The 17548-nt window shown below is 42.2% G+C and overlaps 1 protein-coding gene across 4 annotated transcripts in view; it reads right to left on the reverse strand.

Moving 5' to 3' along the window:
- The window catches only part of ATP2C1 (ATPase secretory pathway Ca2+ transporting 1), a 110947-nt gene extending 94926 nt beyond the window's left edge, over positions 1-16021 (reverse strand). For 2 of the 4 annotated variants that reach the window (XM_060099033.1, XM_060099031.1), the window contains exons 1-2: positions 15783-15873; positions 15344-15525 (exon numbers count right to left, since the gene is read on the reverse strand). In XM_060099033.1, coding sequence (XP_059955016.1) covers positions 15344-15349 — 6 coding nt within the window. In that variant the 5' untranslated portion in view covers positions 15350-15525; positions 15783-15873. Of the gene's footprint in view, positions 1-15343; positions 15526-15782 lie in introns of all 4 variants that reach the window. The other 2 variants (XM_060099032.1, XM_060099034.1) reach the window with 2 other exon arrangements.
- Positions 16022-17548: the final 1527 nt, after the last annotated feature.

A 17548-nucleotide genomic window follows, 5' to 3' on the forward strand; every position in this document is an offset into this window, starting at 1 on the left:
ATAACATCTAAAGCACAAACAGCAAAAGAAAAAAACAGATAAATTGGACTTCATCAAAATTTTAAAAGTTTGTGCTGCAAGACACGAAAGAAAGTGAAAAGACAATCTAAAATGAGAGAAATAGCTCAACTGGAGACTGGAGATAAGGGTGGCAGGGGCAGCAGTCTAGAGAACCTTTCAGCATCACCCGGACCTACTGGAAAACCATGAACTCTTCCTACTCTCAGGAAGCCCTTTCCTAAAGCCCTCCCTTTCCCTCCTCCCCCACCCTTTCTCCCACAATTGCCCCTGCAGCCATTCTGGCTACAACTCTCGGTACAATAAGGCTGAAGCCAGAGGGGGAGTCATGCAAAGGCTGTCCCAGACACATAGAATTAGAATTCCTACGTGGGATGTAGAGCCAGGGAATGTGAATTTACCAAAAACTCTCCGGTGATTCTCATTTGCATGCTCTAGTGGAGGAAATTGTACCACACCATAAAAAGACTGGCAGGAACTTGAAAGTCAATTAAATATTTAGTTAAATGAAAATAACTGTTGTAAATATGGTTACTAAACTGAATGCAAAAATCCAAAGCCAAATCTTGAGAAAGAACATTTATATAATAAATATAGCATAATAATTGAGTTTTATGACCCCAGATTACATTAGTAAAGACAGGAATTTGTGAGATGTAAAAGCAAAAACAAAACAAACAAAAACAAAACCCATAAAATGAGAGAAATATCTGCAAATCCTGTGTCTGCTAAGGGTCTTATAAGTGCTGCAGTAAACACCTCTACACAAAACTGTTTGTATGCCTGTGCAAGTCCAGGTATAGTACATATTGTTACGCAGGATCCAGAATACAAAGAGAATCTTTACAACTCAACAATAAAAACCCAAATAACAAAATCAAAGGGGCAAAGAATTTAAATAAACATTTCCCCAAAGATATGCAAATAGCCAAAAAAGCACATGAAGAGATGCTTTGATACCATTAGTCATTAGGGAAATACAAATCAAAACTACAATATGATACCATTTCATACCCCATGTAATGGAAATTTTTTTAAAAAAGAAAGAAAATAACAAGTGTTGGAGAGGATGTGGAGAAATTAATCAGAGCCCTCAACACATTGCTGGTGGGAATGAAAAAATGATACAACCTCTGTAGGGGTTCCTCGATAAATTAAACATAGAATTACCATATAAGCCAGCACTTCCACTCCCAAGTACACACCCAAAAGAACTGAAAACATATTCACACAAAAACCTGTATAAGAATGTTCACAGCATTATTATTCATATTAGCCAAAAAAGTAGAAACAACCCAAATGTCCATCAACTGATAAATGTATAAACAAAATGTGGCATATCCATATAATAGAATATTATTTAACCAAAAAAAAATGAAATGATACATGCTATAACATGGCTGAATGTTGGAAACATGCTAAAATGAAAAGGGTGAGACACAAAAGGTCACATGTTGTATGAATCCATTTACATGAAATATTCAGAATAGGTAAATCCAGAAACAAAAAGTGGCTTAGTAGCTGCCAGGGTTGGGGAAAGGAGAGAACAGGAAGTGACTGCTCACGGGTAAGGGGTTTCTTTCGGGGGTGACAGCAATGTTCTGGAATTAGATGAATGCATAACCTTGTGAATATACTAAAAAACAATGAACTGTGTACTTTAAAATGCAGATTTTACAGTACATGAATTATATCTTAGAAGAGAAAAACAGTAAAGGACAGGATCCACAAAATAATTTAAGTCATGATTTACCCCAGCAATAAAAGAATTAGTATTCAGTCTGTAGGTGACTTTGGGTCTAAAACTATGCATCTAGAATAAAGAAGATTAATTGGGGGACTGATTTCAAGCACTTATAGTCATGGGACCATACACAGAACAACTTTCCAAGTGCAGATGTAGAAATGAGAGCTGTAACTAAGGAACCAGATGAGCAAGCCCAAGAGAATGATCTCCAGAGTACAGTTCCTTTCAAGTAAACTGCTATGAGCCAAAGCACACTACAGCTCTACCTAACTTTAATCAAATCCAGCCCTTTTATGAAGGTATATTCATTACAGACATGGAGGAGGGATATGATCACCATTTACTTCAAAAGGTTTAAAAAATTAAAAATCAAACAGGATGTGGAAAGAAACTAAAAGAGAATACAAACAGTTAATAAACATAATTTTATTACAAATGAGTAACACAACCTTACAGAAGTAGGTCGGGAAGAAAAGAACTAGCCTAAGTAACTTTGGAAAACAAATTTAGACTGTGTACTGTAAAGCTGAAGACAAATACTGTACTCTAGTTTAAAAATGTGTTTCTCAGACATCAGCAACATGGCAGAGTGAAAAGCTCCCTTTGTCTCTCCCTGTCAATCTACAACCAGTAAAACAGCCACAATACAACAAAAGTTGCCTCTGCCCAACACACCAGGACGCCAGAGAGTTCCACACATTAGTACATATAAAGGTGAGTGGACTGGAACACACAGGGGAGGTGTTGCCTGCAGCGCCCACCCTACCACCTCAGCAGCTGAGCCCTCAGCCCCAGAGAAGCCAGTAATAGCAGGGGAGGCAGTACACACAATACAATTCCAGCCTCCCGGCCTCAACAGTCCCCAGATTAACTGGGCAGCAGCAGCTGTGGGGCCTGAGATGATACCCCTCCAGCCACTGAAGCACCCATATCTCCACGCCCCACACCCTACCTGCAGTAGCTGAGCTCTCACACCTTACAACACCCGACACAGCAGAGGCGTCTGTGCAACCTCAGCTCCCCCCACCCACTTCCTTCCTCCTCCCACAGCAGCGGAGCCTGCAACTCAGGGGATCCCGGACGCAAACGACGAGCCCACCATTGGGGCACACCACCAGGTAGCGACACCGTAACACCAGTGACACTGTCAGAAGCAAGGTACCAACAACTCTGGAGGCACAAGAGGAAATAATGAGGGCACTGAAGCCACACCACTGAAGCCACACCTCCAACAGAGGTGGTGGAGGATGGAAAGTGCTCAGAATCCAGCAGAAAGGCGGTCACCACTTCAAATGCACTGGCAGAGGAACAACTCATCAAGCACCGTGAATAACCACAGTAACACTGTACCACGAAAAAGAAAAGGACTATTCTCTAGAAACCAAAATTAAAGTCACAGAATACTGCAATCTGGTAGAGAATTCCAAATAGCTGTCATGAAGAAACTCAATGAGCTACAGGAAAACTCAAAGCACTTCAATGAGCTCAGGAATAAAATCAATGAACGGAAGGAACACTTTACCAAAGAGACTGAAACTCTAAAAAGGAACCAAACAGAAATTCTGGAGCCGAAGAACTCAATAAATAAGATGAAGAATGAATTATAAAGCACTGGAAATAGAGCAGACCATATGGAAGAGAGAATTTCTGTCTCAAAGACAGAAATCTAGAAATGACACAACTAGAAGAGGAAAGAAATAAGATACTTTAAAAATGAGGAAATTCTACAAGAGCTATCAGACTCTTTTAGGAAGGGCAACATTAGGGTAATAGGTATCCCAGGAGAAGAGAAGGAGAAGAAAACATAGAGTTTATTTAAAGAAATAATAACTGAGAAATTCCCAAACCTGGGGAAAGGAACCAGATACACAAGCCCATGAAGCTAAGAGAACACCTAATTACCTCAATGCAAAAAGACCTTCGCCAAGAAATTATATTAAAATTGTCAAAAATCAGTAACAAAGAAAGAATTTTAAAGGTAACCTAGAAAGGAACCCCACTCAGCAGATTTCTCAGCAGAAACTCTACAACCAGGAGGGAATGGAATGACATTCTCAAAACACTGAAAGATAAAAACTGTCACTCAAGAGTACTCTAGCCAGCAAACTTATCACTCACATATGAAGGACAAATACTTTCCCAGACAAACAAAAGCTGAGGGAGTTAATCAACACGAGACCTGCCATCTACCAGAAACAAAAAGGCAGAAGTACACAGAACTTCCAGTAGGGTGACAGACTCAGAAAATTGCAACTCTTTATCAGAACAGGTTCTTAAGCACTTTATTAGAGCATAAAGGTTAAAGGGAGAAAAAAGGTAGAAAAAATAACTATAGCAACTTCAATTTGGTAACAAACTCAACATAAAAAGGGAAAATTAATTTGAGACAACAAAAACATTAAAAAACGATGAAAACTGTATACATAATTACTTCATCTTACTAGAAAAAAAAATTTTTTTAATATGTTTCTCACAGGGGAAAAGGTTAGCAATTCTAAAACTACTTTTGTGTGTGTACACAAAGATTGAACAAATAAGTAAATATACTGTGGATGAGAACAGATTTCTTACCTCTGGAGAAGGAAGTAAAAGCAAAGGGAAAAAGCTGGGGGGGTGGGGACTGGAATGAACCCTGAGGTATGGGATTGGAACTGGCAGCATCAGTATGGACTCATGGTTTTTAATCTACATGTAGATGGATAGATAACGAAATAAAAATATATTTTTATGTAAATTACAAATGTGTATTACTATACATGTATTTGCTAGCTCTGTCTACTGAGAAGACTTAGAAACAGTAACACCCCCAACAGTACTGAGCACACCTGGCACCCAAATCTTGGTTTCTAGATACCATTCTCCAATAAAATGAATCTGCCTCCTTTAGAAAAATGGTTGATTCCATGGCTGCTGCAAACAGGAAAAACACAAGACGCATGGGGAACGCACTGTGGTACCAGAAAGTGAATTAGTACTCACAAAATGATGGGTACGCTGTAGAAAGGACACAGCAGGCAAATTTGAATGTGTTCTCAATAACAAAAGCTGGAACAATTTGAGCAAAAAAGCACTGGATTTTAACCCATATGGTAAAATAAATATCCACAGATCCATGTAAATAAATAATTGGACCACTGGTAAATGGAGGAAAAAGGACAATTCTTCCTTAACAGTAGAACTGCAATTAATAAATATAGAAGGAATGAGGGTGTAGGAGTTCTAATAAGTCTCCCCAAGATGTGCCACTTTGGCATGTGAATTATTTTGAGCTAAAGGCAATAGAGGGACTTCCCTAGTGGTGCAGTGGTTAGGAATCCACCTGCCACTGCAGGTGACACGGGTTTGAGCCCTGGTCCAGGAAGATCCCACATGCCGCAGAGCAACTAAGCCAGTAACTGTGCACAACTACCTAGCCTGCGCTCTAGAGCCCGCGAGCCATAGCTACTGAAGCCCACGTGCCACAACTACTGAAGTCCACATGCCCTAGAGCCCATGCTCTGCGACAAGAGAAGCCACCAAGATGGGAAGCCCTTGCAACACAACGAAGAGTAGCCCCCACTCGCCGCAACTAGAGAAAGCCCACGCACAGCAACAAGGACCCAACGCAGCCAAAGTTAAATAAATTAATTAATTTATTTATTTTAAAAGAAAAAGTATGATGAGATGCAGGATGTCTGCAGTTTCAAAGTACCTCCTCACAAGAGGAAGATATTAATTACAAATGAATTATTACAAGTGAAAAATTACATTTATTATTAAACATACAACTACTGTTTTTTGTTTTTTTGGTGTTTTTTTTGCCGTATGCGGGCCTCTCACTGCTGTGGCCTCTCCCGTTGCGGAGCACAGGCCCCGGATGCACAGTCTCAGCGGGCATGGCTCACGGGCCCAGCCTCTCCGCAGCATGTGGGATCTTCCCAGACCGGGGCACGAACCCATGTCCCCTGCATCGGCAGGCGGACTCTCAACCACTGCGCCACCAGGGAAGCCCCATACCAACTACTGCTTTTTAAAGCCTTCAGCTAGCAACAATTATTTTACCAGTAATATCAGAATTTAAAAGACTGTGGTCTTCCTTTGTTAAAGGAATCACTGTCCTTGAAATCTATGGACTAGCCGGTAATTCAACCATACAAACAAATGGTAGATTCCTTAATTCCTTCTCCTACTACCTCCTACACCAATGGCATTCATTTCAGGCAGCAGTTAATTGATGGACTTAATTTTACAGGCTATGGCAAACCAACCCCTTATGAAATCAAAAACATGACTGTGGCCTTCTTCACACCCTGTACTTACCTGACCTACAGGGCTACAGGTACAACAGGGAGCTGTGCAAACCCTTCCAGCAATCTGTGGTCAGATACAACGTAATGGCATCAAAAGCTACCAACTTTGAATCCTATAGATTTAAGTTGAATGAGAATTTCTTTGCTGCCACGAAATCAGCTTTACTTTATTAATCTCATGTGACAGATGGGAAAATTAATGCATAGGGAGACAGAACTGATTTTTTTCCTAAAGGAAAGACTCCTCAAAGTACCAGCAAAGGACTCCTCAAAAATGAGAATGCCACACAACTATGTACATGTAAATAAACATTAAACACAGTAAGGCTATGATTAGAATGCATTTTCAAGGGAATGGTCTCTTGTATTAGAATTGAAAATACATGTGTCCCGTCCCTAACATGAGTGGAACAGACGGTGGTAATGTCCACACTTTACAAAAGAGAATAAAAAGGTACTTGACAAGCAAAAGAAAGCCACCTGGGCTTCCCTGGTGGTGCAGTGGTTGAGAGTCCGCCTGCCAATGCAGGGGACACGGGTTCGTGCCCCGGTCGGGGAAGATCCCACACGCCGCGGAACGGCTAGGCCCGTGAGCCATGGCCGCTGAGCCTGCGCATCTGGAGCCTGTGCTCCGCAACAGGAGAGGTCACAACAGTGAGAGGCCCGCGTACCGCAAAAAAAAAAAAAAAGAAAGCCACCTATCCACACCCTAAATAAGTAAATCTGAAGGAAAGTGCTGACTTCTGAGACGAGCCTACTTGAAGTTTTGTAAATGGTTAAAAAGGTAAAGGACATCACAGACATATGAGGTCTGGCATTTTCCAAAACAAGTAACTGAGAACATTTCAGTCTTAATTTCAAAGAACAGTAATACTGCTTTCAAATAGTAAAAGTTCTGAAAGCAAGGAAAATAATGAATTTAACCTATATGATTAGTAGGTAAAAACTTTTAATCCAGATTTTAACATTTTTGCCTACTGATAGAAACAAATCATGAAATACTCAAACCCCAAGCCAAAGTAGAGACAAAAATATAATTTGATGAAACCATGCGAAAAGCATTAAGATAATAAATGCAACTATAGTTTTGCTAGGCATCCCACTCTTCTCAGAAAAATATGTGAAGCCTTGAAATGAGAAGTTGTTTAAAAGACCAATGACAAAAATAATTTCCTCAAATCTACTCATCAACCAAGGTAAAGGAAATTAGTATTTCCTGAGCAGCTTTTTCATGCCAGGCACTTACACATCTTGCCCTATTTGATCCCAAAAAGCCTGAAGTAGAGTCATTACTATCTATTTATAAGTGAGGAAATCAGCGCTTAGAGGAGCTAACTTCCTTGCCTTTGGCTAGAACAGTGTTTCTCAATCTCAGCATCACTGACATTTGGCCAGGTAATTCTTTGTTTTGGTGAGGACAGGGGACTGTCTTGTCAATCACAGGATGTTTACCAGAATCACTGGCCCCTGCCCACTGGATGGCAGAAGCATCCTCCCACAGCTGTGATTAACAAAAACCTCTCTAGACATTGGAAATGTCCCACGGAGGGCAAAACTGTCCCCAGCTGAGAACCCCTGAGTTAGAGTGAAGAAGGCAGTATTTTCATTCAATAGACAAGGGCTACGTGCCAGACCCTGTTCAAACTGAATTAGGGACAACTGAGGGTCTTCGCCCTCAAGAGCTTGCTTTGAACCCTGGTCTTCTAGCCCAAGTGGTGTTCGATTTTAAAACAAACCTCTCTGCACACACAGACAGTGTGACCTCCAACACCCTCCCTCTGGCCAGTGCCCACATGAGCTCACTCCTTCAGCCAGTCAGCAGCACCTCCGCTCACCCATCTGCACTGGCTCAACAGTTTGTAGTCACTTCTGACTCAACCCTCCCCTTCATTCCCTGTTATCAAGATACTGCCCAAGCTCTGCTTGTTTTGCCTAGGAGTAAAATGTCTCTCTCATCCATCCCTATCCTCCATTCCCATCATTCTAATGTAGACACAAGGCCAACTCTCTGCCTTTTTTTCTACTACCAGTAGAAATCAGAAGAAATTCACCTCTCTTGGTCCCTCAAATGAATTAAGGGTATACATCAAGATATCATAACTGAACTACCAACCTCTAGGGTAGGGGGCTGGCAGATATCAAAGAGTAGTCAACAAAGACCACATCCTCTTTTTCTGGAGTGGGAAAGGAAATTGAAATTTCCCATCCCATCACAGACACTTTTACTCAGATGTTAACTTGCAGTAAGGAGCAGCCCTGACAAGCATTAAGAAAAGGACACAGGAGAGATTAGTTCACGTGACACGTGACATTAAAAAGTGGCTTGCATGCTATTTCTGGCACTTGTGCCATGCACCACTTTTGCCTGCTCCAAGGGAATGGAGAACTGACACTCAAGAGGGAAGTGAGGTAAGATTCCCAAAGAAAGCTTGAACCAACGAGCATTTCTGCCCCTCCCAATGTTTAAACCCAGAGGTAGGTACAGCAAACATTCCACCAGGGAAACTCTAAAACAGATACTCAAACAAAATCTAGTGAAATAACTGCATACTAACATATATATTTATATATTTATATATATATATATATATATACACACACACACACAACACATTCGTAACATAATATACAGCACAAAAACATTAATTTATTTATACTGTAAATGAAAGGCTTTAAGATGAGAAAAAAATCCAGGATCTGTTTTAAAACTGATCTCTCGGGACTTCCCTGGTTGTCAAGAGGTTAAGACTCCACACTCCAAATGCAGGGGGTCCAGGTTCAATCCCTGGTCAGGGAATTAGATCCCGCATGCCGCAACTAAAATCCCACACACCACAACTAAAGATCCCGCACACGGCAATGAAGATCATACGTGCAGCAACTAAGTCCCAGCGCAGCCAAATAAATAAATAAAATTTTTTTAAATAAAGTTTATCTGTCTCCTAGGCAGAGAACAGAACTTCATTATATTAATGGTTCTTAGGAAGTGCTTTGTCCTTTTTGACTTTAAGACACCACAATCAAAATAACTTTAAATCCAATATCTGAAATTCACAATCTAATCAAAAGTCTTAATTTATACTTCACAGTTTCAAAAAAATAATGATCAAGAAAAGTATTATGGGTAACATCCTAAATACTTCTGCCTTATTATTTCTGAGTTTTCCTGTAAAGAACTGAAATCTAACACCAGTACAGGGTAGCAAATATATTCAGTGTCAGGGTCCTACTGCTATTCCAACTTTATCAGGTTATTCATTTTATGTAACTAAATAAATAAATGAAAATAATTTCTACAAGGATCCTTCAACGTCTCAGAGTTTTCTGAAAGAATAAAGAATGTGTTGTGCTAAATTTCTATTATTTCCTCTTGGGAGACACAAGTTTAGGTCAGTAATTGATGAAATGATCAAAAGTCAAGCCAAAAGACCTCCCTTTACCAAGAAATTATCATTAACAGGAATATTAAAGACATAATTCCAATTCACACATTCTCTAACATCTGATGCAGGAAGAAAGAGATTGAAGTTGAATTAGATGCCCAGTTACAACCATCTTAAAATGATGTTTCTGACCCCTGCTATTACTGTCTTTCTCTGTCCATAACCTATGATAGCCTTGTAACATTTCATTCAATTTTTTTCTAAATGTATCCAATAAGCTTAGTCTAAACTAATCTAACTGAACACAATTTGAGTAACTCGATCCTCCTTATCCACAGGTTCTGTGTGGCAGATTCAACCAACTGCAGATCAAAAACACTAAAAAAAAATTCCAGAAAGTTTCAAAAAGCAAAACTTGAATTTGTTGCATGCTAGCAACTATTTACATTGTTTTTTACAACTATTTATATAGCATTTAGATTGTATTAGGTATTATAAGTAATCTAGAGATGATTTAAAGTGTAAGGGAGGATGTACACAGGCCATACGTAAATTACTACACCATTCTGTATAAGGGACTTGAGCATCCTCAGATTTTGATATCCATGGGGTTCCTGGAACCAATCCCCTGATACTAAGGAATGACTGTAATTCTAAGATGTATACCTTTGTCAATATTAACTTAAAACCTTGAAGACGGAAGACATATTAACCAATGCATATAAATACCAGCCATATAAAGGAAATTGCACTGATGGCCTGACATTTTTTTTTCTGAGAAATCCCTTCTTGTATGAAATGATGGCATTAACCTAGAGTTCATCCAACCAGTTTTTACTTTACCGCCTTTTACTAACACTTGTCCATATGAAAACTGTAAAAATAATCTTGTCACAACTGATGCCTGAAATCACTATAAAAAGAACCTGTTATTTAACAAAGTAAACATGGGAGGAACTTTTGAACTTACAAAGAGATCTCTAAGATGTTACATGTAACAATGGTGTAATTTAAAATTTTCCCAGCTAACTTTACCATCAAGCTAAGGTGTTCTTTCCAGCTCTAAAACAAAATTTTACCTTGTTAATAAACAGATTACGGTTAACCAAGATCTCAAAAGAAAATCAGCCTTGAGCTCCAAGGGGAATGATCCCTAGGAGACTATTCTGATTGATACTGCTTCAGTTAACAGAGTTGAGTTCTACTGACATTAAATGAATAATAAAAACATTAAGACAAATCATGTATTTAGGACTCAACTGTCAGGAGACCACTACTTACAAATATTCTCTGCAGCATCCTTCCTCTGGGTTAAATTACTACAGTTTATTAAATGCTATCACATAATCTTTTAGTTTCAACTCTTCTAGAAATACTGATTAAGAATATTATTTTATCAACAAAACTGCAAACATTATAAATTATATTTTCCACACCTAAAGATATAAAATATTTTTAAAACCTGGTTTCTTATTTTTAAAGAAATACAATTAATATGGTTTCTCATCCCTTTTTCCTTACAGTTCCTCCAACTATCCTAACACAATCTTTTCTTAACATATTTCTAGTGACTAACAATTTGAACTTGAGTAATAAACTATTTTAAAAAGTAAAGTGCAGGGGCCTCCCTGGTGGCGCAGTGGTTGAGAGTCCGCCTGCCGATGCAGGGCACATGGGTTCGTGCCCCGGTCCGGGAAGATCCCACATGCCGCAGAGCGGCTGGGCCCGTGAGCCATGGCCGCTGAGCCTGCACGTCCGGAGCCTGTGCTCCGCAATGGGAGAGGCCACAACAGTGAGAGGCCCGTGTACCGCAAAAGAAAATAAATAAATAAATAAATAAATAAATAGTAAAGTGTAAAGAAACGTACTATCATTTTCAAATGCTATCCAAAAAGATCAGGGGAATTTATTCTAGATGGATTAGCCATGCCTCTAACCTTAAATTAAGCATGTCCTAAAATCTTGAAGATTATTATATTTCTATATTTAAGGCTATGTTAAATAGTTTCATGTGCATTAAATTTATAGTGGTTTTTCTATGAAACAGACCAAATTTATTCCAAAGAAAAAAATCCATTACTGGGAAGGAGAAATTATTTGCAAATTTCTCCAGCTAGAAATATCTTTTATAATAAGCCATCCCTTTAAACATACAAATGATTAATTTTTTAAAAATCAGAAAAAGAGCCATTTACTTGTGCATCTCCAGTTCCTAAATGGTATCTGTTTAGATCTGTGATAAACATGCAAAAGGGAGCTCCAAAGGATGTGGATAAAATCCTAACCCATAAATGGAAGTCTAGAACCAGTCCCTGAAATTCCAGGAAACTAATACTTCAGATACTTCTAGTGACTGACTCTAAGTATTCATGATGCATCCTGGAGGCTAAGGCTAAAAACTGATCAAGGTTTGCCAAGAAAGTTTAAATGGGTCATGGGAGAAAGGTCCAGAAGAACTGAAACTGAAGTACCAAAAGAAATTAAGCACCGTGGCTGAAAGGAGCCACATGGATGAAGTTGTAGACACGACACACTCCCTAAGGACCTCCAGGCTCCCACTCCCAGGGCCACTAGCAATTCCATCCTATGCACACCTAGAGGTAGCTGGAACTTACCTACACACCAACTGGAGGAGTCTGTTTCTGGGGAACAGCAGCAACCACTCAGTCACTCGGCAGGCTAACTGTATCAACCATCCTTCTCTGGCACTTTACATACCAGGCTTCATTCTTTCCTCACACCCACCCTCCAAAAGAGGCCATTATCCCATTTCCAGATGGGAAAACTCAGCAGCTAAAACAGCTGAGAAACATAGTAACTCATGAGATATTTACGAGAGGAAAAACATTACCTATTCCGATTCAAATCCAAGCCTGTCTCTTTCTACACTGTCCTCTGGTTTGTTGGTAGAGCCCCAACATCTCTACGGGCTTAAAGCCTTACACTATAGAAAATTCTGCACTTAAGTCCACCCACTCCCTAACAATGAAAACTTCACACACAGCATTTTGGCCACTACTGTACCCCCTTTCAACATTCAATGTCATGGGCTTCCCTGGTGGCGCAGTGGTTAAGAATCTGCCTCCCAATGCAGGAGACACGGCTTCAAGCCCTGGTCCGGGAAGATCCCACATGCCATGGAGCAACTAAGCCCGTGCGCCACAACTACTGAGCCTGCGCTATAGAGCCCGCAAGCCACAGATACTGAAGCCCGTGCACCTAGAGCCCGTGCTCTGCAACAAGAGAAGCCACTGCAACGAAGAGGTGCCCCCGCTCACTGCAACTAGAGAAAAGCCCGCGCGCAGCAACAAAGACCCAATGCAGCCCTAAATTAATTAATTAATTAATTTATTAACCAAAAAAACATTCAATGTCGTAACAACATTAATGGCAGGTGGCATATTAGTATGCAAACACTGGGCTAGGCTATTTACAATTAACATTTATTGAGCACTACTATATATGCCAGATACTATTCTAAATGCTAACAACCTAAATGCTACTAATAGGGTAGGTTCTATGAATATCTTTATTTCACAGATAAAGAAATTGAAGCACAAAATGCTTTACTAATGTGCACAAGGCCAAATGATGGTAAGTGGGGATCCAGCATTCAAATCAAGTTGCCTGGTTCCACAGTGTGTGCTCTTAAATGCTAGCCATCCTCTCTCCCAAGAGAATTTATAGTTTCTCATTTAACCCTCCTAACTATGTAAGCCAAGTATTACCAATCCTGATGTATAGATGAGGAAACAGAGGCTTAGAAAGGTTAATTTGCTTAAAATCACACAACTTTTAGTGGTTAAGGTATAATTCCAGTCTGTTTTTGTTTCACACCCCTAAGATGTTACTATATCTCATATAAAAGAGAAGACTAACTGTAAAATGGAAAGCGACAGTAATCTATGTATTTCAAAATGGCCAATTGGTTTTGAAAATTTCTAGGCTATATACAAGTTCTTAAAAATGTTTAAGAAAAGAAAAAGAAGTGTTATGGTAATGAGAAACTGACAAAAATGGCCTCAATCATTATGAGGCGGAAAACCTCCACTAGTTTTTTTTTTTTTTTTGCGCTATGCGGGCCTCTCACTGTTGTGGCCTCCCTCATCGCGGAGCACAGGCTCCGGACGCGCAGGCTCCGGACGCGCAGGCTCAGCGGCCATGGCTCACGGGCCCAGCCGCTCCGCGGCATATGGGATCCTCCCAGACCGGGGCACGAACCCGTATCCCCTGCATCGGCAGGCGGACTCTCAACCACTTGCGCCACCAGGGAGGCCCCCTCCACTAGTTTTTAAGAATTGTATAATCTTTTACTATGAGGCCAAATCATTATTTGGCCATAGAGTACAGAGACTCAGACACAAGCGTGCACCATGCTCCCATCTCCCAACCACTCCCTACCACCTGAACAGACAATGAGAGCCAGCTTTATTAGTCATGCTCCTTTTCCTAAGAGATCAAGAAACAGAAAAGCAACATCTAACAATCCACTGACTTGAGGCTACACTCTTAAATCTGGTAACGTTCTAAAAGCAGAAGCTCAAGTTTAACATGTTATTTAAGATTCAACTACCAAGAAACAGGTATATGAATGCATTTAATATTCTTTGTCTCTTGTACAGAAAGGATCTGCCTTCCTTAAATCTATAAACTAAAAGACAAAGTGGAAAAAACCTCAGAAAACTGATTTTCCATACCACCAGACAAAAATTACTGCTTTCGAATGCTGTTTCTAAAGATCCAGTTAGACAGTGGAAGTCCGCTGCAGTTATATACATGAGTATTTCAGAAAATGTCTTCCACAAATTATCCATCCAGAGTAAAATTAAGCAAGATAATCATGCCTTTCATCATATTTCCCTCATATCCCAGGGGTCTCAGATAGCAAAACACATTATCGCATATAAGAAAAGTCTATTTTAAAATAACTAGTCCTACTTAGGACAATCAAGCTTACATTTTCAACAACAGAAAAACAAATTAGAAAGCCAGCAAGCACAACTGCAGCTCCTTTGTACCAGATATAGATTTTAAAAACCAAAGATACATGAAAACAAAATGTAATTTGTAAATATCTTTCATAGCAACTTACAGCCCCACTCAAAAAAAACAAGGAATAAATGAAAAAAGATTATCACACACAAGTCATTAGTCCAAAGAATAAGCGTGCTTGTTTCAGGACGGGAAAAACAACACTGATTCAGAGTTGTTCAATGCTTTTAGAAAATAATCAGTGTACGAAAAGCATTAAATATTTTATAAGGCCAAAGGAATCAAGTAACATGTGAATGATAATCCAGTGCAGTTGCAGCATACAGTGGACAAACAGATTCCACTGTCAACCTCCCAAAGCATGTTTTGAAATGAGGAGGAACTTTAAGAAATCACCTCATAATATTTCGTTAAAATCAGAATTGATTTTTGTGAACTGAAAAACAACGAATTTTTTTCCCCAAAGCTGCATTTAATAAAAAATAGTTTTCTTTGTTATAAATGAATCCAGCTACACCAAATCAAGGTTTGACATGCAAATATACAGGGATGCAATGCAGAGCCTTCCCTCCCCATCTCCACTTCCCCTGGAGTGATTCCTCTCTCAGAGACTATGAAAACATGCAGAGATGCCATCTGAAATGAAAACTTCCCTTCCATCCCCTAAGCTAAAGAAGCAGGTTCCTCGGGAAAGCAGAATCAAGCTCAGTCACCCTACAGAACCTTAATTTCCGAAACGCCCCATGTTACCAAAATAAAAGCTAGATATCCTAGGAAAGCAATTCCTTGGACACTTCACAATCAAAGGAAAAATAAAATCAGAGAATTAAAAAGGTGGCGAAAGACAGACAACTTAAAAGCCAACCACCACACCCTCAACTCCGCGCTGCAACCCGCCTGCCGGGGGCCTTTACCTTCATCTTCCATCGAAACTGCACTTGGGTTGATGGCTACAAAGTCTTTAGTGTCAGCCACGGCCACACTGGGAAGAGAGAGGAGAGGAGGACAAGAAGAGAGGCCCCCGGAATCCCAGGCCGTCACCCCCGCTCCCGGCCACGCGACCCGCGGCTGCGCCCACCACCCCTAACAGCGGCATCTGCAAGAGAAACCGGAGAAGCGGCGCTTACGGGTGCGGGAAGGGACGTCCGCCCACCACCACCCCGGCCCCGCGCCCGCCCCCTGGCTGCCCGCATCCCCCCACTCACGCCGGCGGGGCGGGGCACCCCGGAGACGCCCCCAGCCGGGTACCCCGGACGCCCCCAGGACCTGGAAGTTTCTAGAAACGGGGGACAAGAGATCACCCGGGCGCCCCCCAAAGCCCCAGACCCCTTTTCTGGGCTGCGGGGGACTCACCCGCGGGCTCGCGGGAGAGGCTCGCCGAGCGGCGGCGCCGGACGGGCGCCTCTCCCGGCGTGGGGGCGGCAACCGGGAAGGCGGGCGGGGCGGGAAGGGCAGCAGGTGAGGGGACTGGTCTCGGGCGGCCCGGCGGCTCGGTGCGGCAGTGCTGGTCTGCTCCCGCCTCCGCCTCCTGGGCTCCGCCCTCCCCACCGCCCGCTGCCCCGGCGCGCCCCGCACCCTGGGCCCGCCCCGCACTCCCGGGGCCAGGCGGACCGAGCTTTGTCGCCACCACTTCCGCCGCGAGGGGCGCGCGCGCAGGCGCACTTGCACGCCCGGGCACGGACGGCGGAAATGAGCGGAGCCCGCCCCAAGGGGCTTCGGTTGGGGGCGCCAGCCCCGGCCTCACCTGCCCTGCGGCGGCCCCTTGCCCATCCCGGAGACGTGCCCGGCGTTTCTGCGCACCCGCCGGGCGCAAGCGTGGGAGAGCTGCCAGCTCGCGCCCTCAGGAAGCAGCCGCTGGCCCAGACCGAACGGGCAGGCGCAGCCATGTTCTGGCCCCCCGAGGTGTCTGAGCGCCCCAACGATGCAGCGGGAAGCCGCTCCCGCTGGGCGGCCGTCACAATCTGGGCAGGTGACGCGGGGATCCCGCGGCCTCACTTGCAAGCCAGTCACGGCTGCTCTGCGCTGACCGCGGGGCGGGGCCCCGCGGGGCCACTTCCCAAAGTTCCATCCCGATGGGGGTTTGCCTCAGCGCCCACGAGCAAAGAGAGCCAAGAGCTCCGAGAGCTCAGGGGAGGGCTTCGCATCCGTTCAAGTGTGCAACCCGAGGGGCTGGAACAATTAAAAGCCTCTTGTCCCCAGATGGAAGCTGAAGAACGGGCATTACCTTCAGCCGCAGGTTCTCTTTTGCCACTTGAACTTTTCACTTGCTCAGCACCTAACCCAGACCCCCAACAGGTCACTTTTGATGGACGATTGAGTTTAATAATCCTTGTCAAGCCAGACACAGCAGACGTTGAACCTAAGTCGTCGCGCACCCAGATCCTCTAGAGGGCAGGTCTACACCTGCTGAGTTCCAGCGCATCCTGCAAAGAACTCAGGGGACAGGATAACAAACGGACCGGGTTACCTGTTCTGTTTGGCCCAGGTTAAGTGGAACTAGTCTAGGATCAAAAATCCTGGGCAGGTTTCTTGATTGAAGAAACATTGAGATTTTATTCGGCAAGGTCACTTTTAAATTTCAGAAGTGAAACCATAAAAATGAAGATGAAACATTTCGAGTCTCGGAATTACTATGTATATGACCACCTTTGGCTTGCATGCTTAATGATTTTTGTCCACTTAGTGGTGATACACATAAGGCTATGATTGGTACACAGTGAATGTGCTATCTCTTGCCCAGTGCTGTAATCAGTTTGTAATGATTATTACTATACTTACTGGACCTTGACACCACCACAGCATCACATTAAAAACACAAGAAAGCCTCTAAGGTAGGAAATGTATAGACATAGACGTTATTTGTTATTAACATATGATCTTACAAAATAGAGGGTAATTTTCTATTGGATTGCTTTAATGAGCTCAAACATTTTATCTCCGGCAACTTTTTAGAATTATCTGTTGTGAACTGCAATACTCCTGCACTGACACTGAATTCCTAATTACCCACCCGCCCAAGATTTATCACTCCATTGCTTATATCTAAAGTAACTTACACTGGAATTTTACTCTTTGGTTGCCTAAATTGTGAAAGCCATTATTCCTATTGCCAAGCCAAA

Source organism: Mesoplodon densirostris, chromosome 5 (assembly GCF_025265405.1).
Source record: "Mesoplodon densirostris isolate mMesDen1 chromosome 5, mMesDen1 primary haplotype, whole genome shotgun sequence".
Lineage (NCBI taxonomy): Eukaryota > Metazoa > Chordata > Mammalia > Artiodactyla > Ziphiidae > Mesoplodon > Mesoplodon densirostris.